This window comes from Corapipo altera, unplaced genomic scaffold (assembly GCF_003945725.1).
Source record: "Corapipo altera isolate COAL_440 unplaced genomic scaffold, ASM394572v1 22b, whole genome shotgun sequence".
Taxonomy (NCBI): domain Eukaryota; kingdom Metazoa; phylum Chordata; class Aves; order Passeriformes; family Pipridae; genus Corapipo; species Corapipo altera.
The window spans coordinates 19,155,824-19,169,133 of record NW_020884876.1 but is presented as its reverse complement, the minus strand read 5'-3'; the positions used below and the strand labels follow the sequence as shown (position 1 = coordinate 19,169,133).

Sequence of the window (13,310 nt, the reverse complement as noted above, 5' to 3'; positions counted from 1 at the left end):
AGGTGTTTGATGACAGTCTACTTTCAGGTGTAATGGGGAGATGGGAGCGTTGCTGTTTCACACATGCTGATCACAATACACGAGGTACATGCCCCAAGCCCACTTCAGAGTGAATGACCCTATGAAAACCCCTCCTCCCTCTCCTCCTCTTCTGCATGTTCAGCATGTTCAGCTCTGACACCCACTCTGCTGCTCACATGTGTTGCTTGGAGAAAACCCACACGGCAAAAAATGTTGCAGCAACCGTTTGTTTGGCAGCAGTTAAAAATTAGAGCAGAGCTCAGTTTTATTTCAGGCTGTGAAGGAACAGGAAGGGGCCCACGCCCTCGGCAGCAGAGGTGAGTGTGACAGGAGGAAAAGAACTGTCACAGGGAGTGTGGGGACATACTTTAAAAGGGGCTGGCCAAAGGAAGGGAAAAGCAAGGAGACAGAATATGAGCCCTCACAGCATATGAGGAGGCGTACCAACAGATTTCATTGCAAGCTAGCGAGTTGAAAATGTGCTGCACAAGAGAGAATGAAAAAACAAGAAGCTTTGTGTTTTGTATGAACCTTAAGCTTTGTATTAATAACATCCTTTCTAACTCACATTCCGTTTTTAGTGATACACTGGTGCACACAACGAGGAACAGGATCATGGGCCAGGTCTGCATGGAAAAGAACCTCAGGTTTCAGGGAACGGGGCACCTTGCAAAAGGTACAGAAAATCTTCACAGAGGCTGCCTGAACAGCTCAGCTTGCATGTTTTCATTTACTTAAACTCTACAATTAGTATGGCAGATATCAACCCACTGCTGTTGCAATTTCCCATAAATCCTGTAGCTGAAGGAAAGTGATTTACAACACAAATGATAATTAAACCAAGATGCAAGTAATTAAGGCCGCTAGAACAGTCATCTCAATGAACAACTGTTACATGCAACACCAGATGTGCCCAGGCCCTTCACTTTCACGGTCAGCAAGGGTTTTATTTCTCCATGTCCTGCGGTTCCTGTGACAGGCCAGCTGTACAACACACGTCGTTTCAGACCACCGTTACCGCGTTCTTTTTGTCCCCTCGGTTTTATTCTATGGCGCCATCCGGCCAGTAAAAGGAAAAAAAAAAAGGTAAAACACAAGTACGTTAGCGGTGGCCTTAAAACGATTTGTGTTCTACAACTGCCCTGTGACGGTCGCCTGCCTGCCTCCCGCGGCTCGGCGCCCCGGGACAGCCGGGAGCGAGGGGCGGGCGGCAGGCGGCGCTGCGCACGCGGCCTACCCACGGCCTCTTCCCGCCCGGCGGCGCCGAAATCAAACCGCGCCATGGTAAGCGGGGCCGCCCGCCCTCCTCCTCCTCCTCCCGCGCCCCTCGGCCGCCGCAGCCGCGCCCGGGCCGGGCGGTCGCTGAGGCTGCGGCGGCTGCTGAGGGAGCCGCAGCCATGGGGGCTGCCACTCGGGGCCGCGGCAGGGGGCGTGTGACGGGCGCCCGCGCCCCGCTGTCCCTCCGCCCCGGCGGCTGCTGAGGGGAGCGGGGCACCCGCTCCGGGCAGGCACCGCTGCTCCCGATAAGCTCCCACGGCGCCGGGTCGCGGGTCGCAGCGTCAGCACGGCGTGAGCTGTGCCTTTGGGTTGTTGAAGGGCGATGGAGAGTCAGGCGGCACCTGGAGGAGTAGCCATAGCCCCGTGGCAGAGGCTCGGGGTGGGCGCGGCGCCCGCTGATCCCCTTGGGAATCGGGGGCCCAGGTGTGAGCAGGCTGAGCCTCTGGCTGCGGCTGTGGGGAGGTGGGAGCGGGCAGAGAGTGTATCGCGGATGTGCTCCAGTGCGCTCACAGCACCGCACACCCGCCTTTGCCTGCGGCAGCGGGAGCGACGGCGAAGGGGGTGCGCCTGGTGCGGTCTGTATTTGTGGTGGGGAGCACCTGCCAGCGGGGTAGGAGGGAGAAATCGACGTGAAAGTTAATAACATTTATCTGGAGCGCGCTTTGATTGGTTGCTTTGCTCTGTTTGTTGGAGCGCGGATGTGAAACTTGGCGCCCGAGCACGTGCTTTCAGAAAGGCCGCTTCGATTCCGCATCATGCACATACAGGTTTTATTCCTCTGGCTGCTGCCGGTGTCAGGGCTGTTTGGGAAGGCAGGGAGATGGAAGTTAATCAGTCTGCTTTCCGTTCATGCTCCTACTCGCATGTGTGTGGCGGCTCCAGGCTTTAATCCTGCAATGTAGTGACATCGTAGGAGACAGTTGTGACGTCAGTGCTGGCATCGGGCATCACTGGCTAAAGCAGAAGGGAAGAGACTTAAAAAAAAGACAAACTAATGGTGCTGTTGTAAAATATAGTATTGAATTGCTTCTCTTCCTGTCTCTGTTATTGTAGCTTCATAAGCTACCTTTTATTTTTTAAAATTAAGTCAGTCTGGCCAGTTTGCTCTTGGTGCACGTTTTAAATGTTGTGCTGCCCTATTATGGGATTTATTTAAGAAGGAAGCAGCTGTTAAAAAATAGAAATGGTATTGACTCCCTTCTGTCGACACTTGGAAACATAACCATGTCTTTCTCAAAGCATCATGTTATTAGAATGCCCACTTTCATTGACTCAAGGACGACAATATATATGTCTTTTGGCTTCTTTTAAATGAGACCTTTTTTTGTCAGCAACCTCTGGTTTTCTTTCTATCACTCTCAATTTCTTGTAGCCACACACAGCTTGTGAAGTAGGGAGTGGGGCAAGGGGAAACTTTTCAGATTCACATTATGGCAGTTGCTTTCAAGTTGTTGTGGACTATGCTAAATGCTATTAATAAAACTCCAAATCTCTATGAAATATTTTATATCCGAATTTTACAATGAGCATGTCAAAATAGCATTTCTGAAAGTGATCAGAGGAGACTATTTCTCAGTTTCGTATTGCTGGTAGCAGTTTGTGAGTAGCCATTTCTGCCTTTTGCTTCAAGTTCAACCTGTGTTATTTACTGCTTGGTCACACAACTGCAGAGACAAGAAATAAATGCAGCAATGCTTTTAAAATATGACCTTGGAATTATAAAGTTTGGTAGGACATTCAAAGAAATATATACCTCAAAATGCTCTTTATCTCCTAAAAAAACCCTTAATGGCCTGCATCTCACATCTTTTAATATACCTCTGTGTATATTAAAAGCTAGAAAACAATTATTAAAAAAACTTCAAAAGATATTCCTTCTTTTCTAAGGACTATTAAACATTTGCATGCATTTGGTATAAATACACACTTTAGGATTGGTATTTGTCAAGAAACCTTGAATCTGGAGGTGGATTGGATTGTGTCAAAGGTCAGTTCCAAACTTAGAAGGTAGGTTTCTCCATTTAATAGATTGCAGGTGAATGAGCTTGGTGTAGTGACCAAGAAGAAGTAGTTTGCAAAGAAAGCCTGGGGTTAGTAATAGGGTATTTTAAAGGATGGAGAATATAACTTAGAGGTAAACAGATTTGAATTCTGAGCAGCTGTTAATTATTCAAATAGCTGAATTTTTTTTTTCGTTGTTCTAGTCCAAGAAAAAAGGTCTGAGCTTTGAGGAGAAGAGAGCTCGCATGATGGAGATCTTTTTTGAAACAGTAAGTAACTTGTAATTATCCTGCATTTACATTGGTGGGAAAACATGTCCTGAAAGGAGCTTACCTGCAGATGAACTCTGTATCCCAGTATGCATTTCACTGATGCCCTGTGTCATCAATGTATAAATTACAGGCACAAAGCTTCCTTCATTTAGCTTCTAATCAGGTGGATCATCTCCTGGTGGAGCCAAGGCATGAACATGCACAGATGTGTTAAAATCTTCATGTGCTACCTATGCACATTGTCTCTTTTTGAGTCTGTTGCCATAAGAGGGACAGTAGCAGATTAGGAGGTATCTCACTGCATTTTATGAGAGAAGGAAAAAAATCTGAGTGTTAGAAAAGCTGAGAGCAGACTAGAAGAGGTCCCTAGGGGGAAGAGACCTGGAGATACAAAAGCAGATGTTCAATTGTATTGGTGGCATATGTAATCCACCGTGTTTCACCTATTAAAAAAAATACTGTGACCTGAGTACTTGAGCAATGTGGTGCATCTGGTGCTGGCAATCTGACCTGGGCTCTGTGTGCCCTAAGGGCTTTATGGTCTAACTAGGCAAAATATGGTGACTTTAGAGTACCAAAGGAAAGAACAGGGCTTGTTACAATAATAGTATTTTTCTTATTATTTAATTCTCAAGAACATTCCAGTTCTGTCGAGGAATATGCAGCCTATTTCCCTAGCAAAACCAAAACATACAGTGTATTTTCTGCTTGCTGTTGTTGGCATTGATTTAGTATAAGAAACACTCAGGCTTAGATGATGCTGTCATTTGGAACTAAATTGTCTTTCATGTTTTGCACAGAAAGATGTGTTCCAGTTGAAGGATATAGAGAAGATTGCTCCAAAAGAAAAAGGGATTAGTAAGTGTTTATAAAACTTATTTCTCTTGAACCATTAATCATTTTTGGGGCAGGTCAAGTAGCATAAATTTTCCTGGCTACAATTTTAGGCTTGTGGTTGTAATAATGGAAAAAATATCTAGAATGGGAGACTGGTCAGTGGCAGGGCTGTAGTGTTAAAAGTGACATGGGATGGGGGCTTTCTTAGGCTCTAAGTTGCCTGACTTGCAGTGACTTTCAGTGTATGAAATCATTATAGGCACTCGGGTTTTAAAGATCTGTCTGTAACGTCATAAATATTTGAACATGGTAGTCCAAACATACACCAACAGTGTTCTGTTGAGCTGTTCCCCTCCAAAAATGGCTGGACAGCTGTAGATGGAAGGAGTTTTTCTTTTCAATGAAAGCCTTCCTGATGAGATCCATTGATTTAGGATTAGGTCCAAGAGGATTTATCTTATGCCATTGAGTTGGTTTATATGTTACTCATTCTTCTTCTTTCTATGTTCATTGACAAAAGGGGGGCAAAGCAGAATGTTCATGTAGTTACCACTGTCCTTGACTGGCATATCTTGGTAGCATTGCAAGAGTAAATGAACTTGCTGAAAGAACTGCAGATGTGAATATCACAAAGCTGAGTTTTGCAGTTGTGTCAGCAGCTAACAGGCACTCATGGGCTTCTGAAGAGACGTGATGCTGTCTTGATTGGTTTGCAAATCCGTATATTCAGTTGTAATTTGTGGTAAATACAAGCAGTAGAATTTAATGTTTAAAAATCAACTGTAGAGTTTCTAAAACCGTTAACATCTTTGAATAATCCAAATTCGTCCAGCCTCTGCATATGAAGGCATTTAGCCACACAACACAAGCCCCAGTTACTCTGAAAAGAAAAATGACTAGCCTGTGAAAAGGCCTCATCCTGGCATCCAACCTATGGCTTCCAAAACACAGATTTTGATCTGGGATCCCTTTTAGACTAGAAATTGAACATCAAATACCAAAACCCATAAATGAGCTCAAAAGTCTTTACATCTTCAACACTTGAGGATAATATAACTATTCTGCTTCGTTAACAGTCATCATTTTTTAAAATGGTGACTTATACCACAGATTTGCTAAAAAATGATCAATTATGTTCAGAAGTGCTTTGGGTCCTTGTAACTGCAGGTGAGGTTCTGTATTGGAACAAAATCAAGAGTAGAATCTGTCCCTCCTGAGTCTGTAGACAGATGGCTTTAGTACCTCTGCTGCTATTAAATGCTTTGATAAGCATTACAAAGTGAAATGTAATTACACTCCTAATCAAGAAATTGTAAATTAATCCATATTAAGATTGCAGGGCAACTTCTGAAGTACCTCTCATGGGTTTGTTATGGTATTGTACTGTGCTATGCATATATGTTGTATGATACTCATGAGTGGTGTTTTGCAAATAACTGTTAGCAGATGTGCAGAATAGCAGTCTTTAGGAACAAACTGCTGATTTCAAAGAGATTAATCTTTTCAAGGGAAGCTTCTGTCATGGTGGGTGTCCTCTTGAAATCTTCTAGCTAGCTGACTAATATTAGAGTAAAATATTCGTACAGGTGATTATAGATGTTGGGTTGTGTATTCATAATTCTCCATAGTTTAGATGCTGTGCAGTTCTAATTTGATATTTTTGCTTTTGTTAGCCTCGATGTCAGTGAAAGAGATTCTGCAAAGCCTAGTTGACGATGGCATGGTGGACACTGATAGAATTGGAACTTCCAATTATTTCTGGGCTTTTCCAAGTAAAGCTCTTCATGCCAGGAAGCGTAAATTGGAGGAGTTGGAGTCTCAGGTAAATTTATTTTATGAAAAATACTTGTTTATCTGAATGGGTTTCCTTTTCTTATACCCCCTGATCATTCTCATTTATATCTCTTGTGTACAAAAGTACATGCCCACACACAGAGCTTTTTACTATAGGAATTATCTGTCACACATGGTAGGATGTTCTCATTATCTTACTGTCACATCAGAAAAATGTTGGAAGTTCTTGTTGGAGCTTGAGAACACTTTTTATCTACTTGGTGCTGAAAGTATGTTATTCATGATGCAAAGTGTCATTTAAGGACTCAAAATATTTAGGTAGTGTATGGTTTTGTGTCTCTTACATAATGTAGGCCATCCTGTGGTGATAATGTAAAAGTCATGAGTGCTGAAATGCATAACCTGAGTAAATGTGGCAGTGGTTTCTCATTATGGCCATTGTGCTTTCCTCTCTGCTTTATCTATGGCTTAATTTGTGAGCACTTCTGTAATCCCATATTGTACTTTTAGTAGGAGAGAAGAGCAGATAGGTCATGAATCACGGAATCAAAGAATGGCTGAGGTTGGAAGGGACCTCCGGAGACCATCTAGTCCAATTCCCTGCTAGAGCAGGTTCACCTGGAGCAGGTTGCACATGATCACATCCAGGTTATAAGAGAAGGAGACTCCACAACGTCTCTGGGCAGCCTGTTCCAGTGCTCTGTCACCCTCGAAGGAAAGAAGTTTTTCCTCTTACTTACATGGAACTTCCTATTTGTGCCTGTTGACTCTTGTCTTCTCACTGGGCACCACTGAAGAGTCTGGTTCCATCCTGTAGACACGCACCCTCACAGTCATCTCTTCTCCAGATGCACAGGCTCAGCTCCCTCAGCCTTTCCTTGTAAGAATAGTGCTCCAGTCCCCTCATCATCTCCATAGCCCTCTGTTGACCCTATCCAGTAATTGTTTGCCTTTCCTGAATTAGGCAGAGCACTCCTGATGCAGCCTCACCAGGGCAGAGTAGAGGGGAAGGATAGGCTCTTCTGCAGAAGAGCAAGGCGTCTTTTGTTGCAGCATTGCTGTTCTGTTGGTCTGGTTCTTAACTACTTCTTAGGAACTGTCTTTCTTGCTTCTTCAGTGGGAAAGCATCTGTTTTTCAGTTTATTTGCAACGGGAGTATACGATAACAAGATCAACAAAATAGATTTATGAGACCATGTGGTGTGATTGCACCACAACACTGCCAAGTTTTCCTGTGCTTATTTAGCATTATAGTCTTTCATCAAAGAATCATTTGAATTAATGCAAAATTATTGGTAGCATCTGAACATTTTTACAGACTTTATTTTCTTCAGGCGTAGCTCTAGTATCATCCTCTCCTTTTTATGTACAGTGTTGTCAACTTCAGCTACTTCATTATATTTATACAATTATATCAAGATAATTTAAAAAAAAAGTTTTTTTCCCCAGCTTGAATTGAAAAAGGAGTTTGATTTAACTGGATATAGTTGCACTGTTTTCAAGGATGGACTTAATCTGGCACTACTGAGCTTAAATTAATTTTTATGGACTGGTAGTAACAATGCACTGATTCTTACTCCAGTGAAGTTTCATCTGTCTGAAACAAGAGATTAGTTTAACTCTGCACTGACTTGGAACTGAATTTCCTAGCAAAGTTACTCAACTTACTAATATATTCATGAAAGTTTTAGATCAGGCTATTTACTCTGCCAGAACATAAATGCCACCTGAGCAATTGAACAGATACATGCCAAAATTCTGTCTCTGTTCACCAAACGGTCTGGTACCACTGTCTTGTTGAGTGCAAATGATTTGCTCTTGTGAATTTTCTGTTGTTGCTCATACTCCATATTATACTCAAGTAGCTGAATGAAGGAGTTGGTTGGTTTTCTTTGCCCTTAGGCCTAGTCCCATCATGAATTTCAAAGATAATTGGTCAAGCAGGTCTCTAACATACCCTGATGAATGTCTTGCGGAATCCAGCTAATGTGTTCCACCATAAATATCCTGGTGTTATCTACAAAAATATGCTGTACTGTTTTAAATGCACTTTTACATTATTAAAGACAAAACCATCTATTATTGTGGAATTATAATAAGCATGTAGTTACTGTATTGTAACATCATTTTATGGTTATTTCTGTGTAGGAAGTAAACCATGCTGATATGAACAGTTTTGCAACATAAAACTATTAAAAAGAAATATTTTTTTACCAGACCCTCATTTGCAAACCAAGTCCTGCTCCTTGCATGTGGGTTTATTGGTATAAGAGCTCTCTTTAGACCATGTTATGAGTCTTATAAAGTACTTCTATTCATTACCTCACTTTTCTGATGAGACTTGAAATGTTTCAGCATTTCAGGGAAAAGCATTTTTACTAGCTGAACATAACTTCCCTGTTGACACAGTGGAAAGATGGCATTTTCAATGAAAGCTCTCTGAACATGTTTACAAGATGATAGCAGCTGTTTTGGTGTTTGTAAGTCTTCTTGATGTGAACACATACAGATTTTCTTAAGAGTTTCTAAACCCAGTCACCGAGTATCACAAAACTTCCTGTGAGAACATGTAAAGCAGAGGAAAACAGTCAGCTATTTTACCATTTCTGTTGCATGTTGCCTGTCTTTGATCATTCCTGATCAAATTGTCCAGATTGATTGGTAACTGTGTGAGTTGGTCTCCTTCTTTAGCAGTTAAAAGCCAGAATGAAGCCGCCTTACTTAAAGCATGTTTAAAATTCGAGCAGTTCAGTTTGTACTGCAGTTAAGGCTTTTTACCAGGAGACAATATCTTTGTTTGCTTAGGGTAAATAGTGAATGGAAAGGAGTGATCTCTAATGCTGAACTAAGACATTTGAAAATAATTTGGAGGAATAGAACAATCTCCGTGATGCAAATTCTTCTATTAATTCATATCTCTGAGGCTTAGGTTTGACAGGTTGGGCCTACTACAGGACCTTTTGCCTGCATACATTGGTACTTCAGCATGTTCTAGCCAAGTTGCTCATAGCATTCTGTATCTTACACAACTTGTGATTGTGGGGAGGCTGGTTTGGGAACTGTTCTTGAAAGAGTTCTTTTGTTTCAGATTTTTTAGTGATTAATAAGCCACACCCCAATTTACTCAGTAGCAAAGAAGTCTGACTCAGTATTCATGATGAAGAGCAAGCCAGTTTTGCCCAGATGTTTGAAGTTGCACTTCACAGGGCTTCTGGTATACCCTAGATTTTTTTTCTATAAGGATATATGACATCATTAGTGTGATCCCTTTGTGCAGTGATATGACAATTAAAAATAATGCTAAAGTTTCTTGACAGCTCACCTCCCTGACCCCATCTTTCAGCTTGCTTTTGTGGGGGCAGGTGTTTGGAGAGGGGCACTAACCCCTGAACTTATGTATGTGGCAAACTTGTGCTGATCTAATTAGGTTTAGGATCTTGGTGCTGCCCTCTAACCCAGTTACTGTTTGGACTTCTTCCTGTTTTTCTGAAAAGCAAGGACAGCAGATGCTTCTGCTGCTATTTTCTCCAGTAGCTCACAGAGTAAGAGAATTGCTAAGTAGGTGCCTGTGGAGTTTGTATTGATTTATTTTGCAGTGACGAGGCTGCTCTTAAAGGTTTATGCCTTCTGCCAGATGCTTTTTCTTAATCTCTTGGTTATGCTTATGCAGCTGTGAAGGGGACCACTGAAAAAGTGAAAGAAGTTGGAAGTTGCATTGTAGTTAGATGGGTTTATACACACATTTGGTTTGTTTGCATGTGGAAGTTGCATTTAGTTAGATGGGTACAGCTATGAGATGGTGAAACTATAGCAAGGGTGTGGACTGAGAAATACTGTTTTAACAATGTTTATAAGTGAAGAAATTTTTAGTGGAACCTCACCTGTCCAGAGAACTGCGGAAGCTTTACTGACAGGGTGCTTAGGTTGTAAGTTTTTTCCTTTAATAAGAAAAGGTGAAAGGATATGGTTTTATTTTTTATCAATATTTTCCTGTTGTATTCTGAAGTTTTGAATAACCTGTAATCAGTTATAGTTAGATAAAATGAGATTTTATTCTCAGCATAACAATATTGGATGCTTGGGGTTTTTATTAAACTAACAAAGAATTTGACTTACACCATGTAACAGAAAGATCATCATTTATTGGTGATTCCACTGCTTTTTGTTGATTGTGTAGCCTGCATAAAATGAGGAGACTGGAGATGAGCAGCTCCAGTGTATTAATGACAGCCATGTTCAATCTTGGGCAAGAACTGCTAATGTGCTTCACACAATTAGCTCCCTTGCGTATTTGGGGTTTTGTATTCTGCTGTATGTGTTGTTGCAGAAGGGACATGAATGTGAAGGATATGTTACCTGCTAAAGAGGAGAAGATATATGCAGCCAAAAACTTGACAACAGTGTTATCAGGTAGGAAATGGCCTATCAATGAGTGAGGAAAAGAGAAACCTTTCTGATGTAGCCTTAGTATAAACAGATTCAGCTTAGATTTTCTTTCATATTTTCATCTGTGTCTTGGGTAAAACACTTGCAACTGTTTTAGGTGATTTAATGCTGGTTTGCATTTTGCTTTGTAGTGGCTTCAATTAAGCATTAATTGAAGTAACTAGTAACAGTGAGCCTTTGTCTCACAAGGGCTGATGAGTCTGCAAACCCTGATCCTCAGAAGCCATGAGGAGTGTCCCATCTCTCCAGCACATTTTCTGCCATAGCCAGTGTGACAGGCTCCAGGGCATCTCAACTGGAGTTGCACAGGGCAGGTTTAGTACTGACATGGCAGGGCCTAAGGGAGGCAGAAGCAATTTCAATGGTCCTTGGTGACATTGAAGAGTGTCTGGCATTCAGTATGACAGGCATATATGTTGGAACCATAAGGTTATACGGGATTGCCATAGCATAATGTAGTACTTTTAGCAGATAGGGACCTGAAATACCAAGTACTTCAAAGATATTGTGGTTGTTAGTGTAACTATTGAGAGTACTGGGAGTACTGTAGTCCAATAGCTTGGGGAAACAACCAGTTTGCTTCCTTTCCTCAGTCTGGTGTTGTAAGAGTTCATTTCACTGTTCAGTTCAAACCCCTTCATGTCACTGTGTTATTGTTGTTTGTCTCACCTTATTTCTCCTGGTGTCACTTTCCCGGGGGTTAATCTTTTGTATTCTTAGGCTTTGCAAGGGAAAGTTTAACAGCAAACAGTATTAGAGCTGCTGTTCCAACTGAGAGCAGGATGGTGTCATGTTGCACTGCAAAAAAGATTGAACAGAATCTTTGTGAGCAGGATACAGGATGGACTTTTTGTGCTGTTTCCTGTGCTTGGATCAAAATACTCATGAGCAACAGAGATTTGAGAGTTTCTGGCAATTTTTTTTCTCCCACCAAGCATTGCATTGGGGCAGTGTTAGTTAAGATAAAAAGGATTAGTTGATGTTTCATTCCTTAAATCCCTGCCCTAGGGTTGGTAAGAGGAGGGATTTTCACTTCCCATGACTCGTATATTGAGCCAAGGGAAGTATTTAGAAGTCAATACATCCTAACTCTCATTTGGCAGCTAGTTTAAAACAAAACAAAAAGCCCTACCGAAAAACCAACATGTTGAAATAAAGTGACTTCATATGTATCAAATTGATTGTACTTATGAGCATTGAAATATGAAAAGCAAAAGGATTTATTTTAGTAAAAAAATAACCTAAGGCAATGCTATATTAGGAAATGCTTATGTTAGGAATGCACATTGTTTGAAAATAGTTAATGGAAAAAAATAACCATATTGTGAGTAATGTGGCTTGAATCATCCTGAAGATATTTGACAACATAAGTAAAAGGAGAGAACCATGTTTGTTTAGAATGCACACAGAAAATTTTGAGTTTTAACTATCAGAAAGTTCTTTCAAGATGCAGCTTGGGTTTGCTTGCATTTTGCTTTGTAGTGGCTTTTATAAAATACACCTTTTAGGTGTATTTTTCCTCCTTAAATACTGTGACTGGGTTACTGCATGGGAAGTTGTTAAACAGAGCCTGATTGAGACCACTGATTGAAGTTCAGGAAACTTCTGCTGCCCAAACTGTTTCAGTCTGAGCAGCCTCTTCCTTGATCAAGTTGATTCACTCAGTTGTTGAGGTATTTCCACACAGTTTGATTGCTTCTGGACTGCAAGTAGGTACAAATGCTCAGTGGTGGCTGGCTAAAAGCACCCCTGAATGGAGGTACAAATCTGTGGAGATGTCATGTTCAGTGAGGAGTAACAAGCCTGATGGTGCTTGGAGTCGGGTGACGTTGCTGAAGCTGCTGGACAAGATGTGTGCCCTGGCTGCCGCTTTGAATCAGCAGGGAGTGCCTGCAGGCCCTATTGCTGTGAAGCAAGCTTTTGGCATTGCTTTGTACCTCAGCAGATGGTACACCATGGGCCCTTAACAGAGCTCCTTGCATACCTCAGGTCTCTATTGCAATTTTCAGCCTCTGATGGTTCTGAATTCAGGATCTCAGTGGGGGTTTTTTGCCTCGTAGAAGTGATGAGCTATTCTTACAGGTGCATGTGCAACACCTTTAGAATCTATGACCTAATGCTTTTGATAGAACAGGTTATTTTTTTGGATGTAAGATTTTCACATTATGATCAGTTGAAAAGCTGTAGTAATGCAGTATTCAGTGTGTTTTTAAACAACTTTTTTCATTTATTGAAAATAAAGGACTTGCAGGCATAAAGTGTCTTAAGGTTTGTAATGATTTTAAGTTTTACTGAAATACCTTTTAGAAAAGCTTAGCGCTGTCTTTTTGTATATATTTTATTAATGATAAGGGAGTAGGTGGCGTAGTTAAAGAATTGTCCTCTAAAACCAGAGAAGTACATCAGAACTTTTGCAACTAATGCCTGTGACTTGTGTTAGGAATTATTTATTTAGGCGTTTGTCTCATTCATTGATTTAGACATATGTATGCTTACAATTTAATTTTACTGGGTTGAAGAAAATATAATAGATTGTCCCTTTCCAGGAAAAATAAAAGTCTAATTGCTAAAGACGTCTCTCTTTTAATGCCCATTATAAGGCCTTGAGCAACCTGGTCTAGTGGGAGGCATCCCTGTCCATGGCAGATGATCTTTAAGGTC

General features: G+C 41.4%; 1 protein-coding gene across 3 annotated transcripts in view; it reads left to right on the top strand.

The window, feature by feature from the left end:
* The first annotated feature begins 1,209 nt into the window (after window positions 1-1,209).
* MND1 (meiotic nuclear divisions 1) overlaps window positions 1,210-13,310 on the top strand; it is a 57,780-nt gene continuing 45,679 nt past the window's right edge. The window contains exons 1-5 of one of the 3 annotated variants that reach the window (XM_027636210.1): window positions 1,514-1,722; window positions 3,187-3,286; window positions 3,504-3,569; window positions 4,373-4,430; window positions 6,083-6,231. In XM_027636210.1, coding sequence (XP_027492011.1) covers window positions 1,622-1,722; window positions 3,187-3,286; window positions 3,504-3,569; window positions 4,373-4,430; window positions 6,083-6,231 — 474 coding nt within the window. In that variant the 5' untranslated portion in view covers window positions 1,514-1,621. Of the gene's footprint in view, window positions 1,306-1,513; window positions 1,723-3,186; window positions 3,287-3,503; window positions 3,570-4,372; window positions 4,431-6,082; window positions 6,232-13,310 lie in introns of those variants that run through there. The other 2 variants (XM_027636211.1, XM_027636212.1) reach the window with 2 other exon arrangements.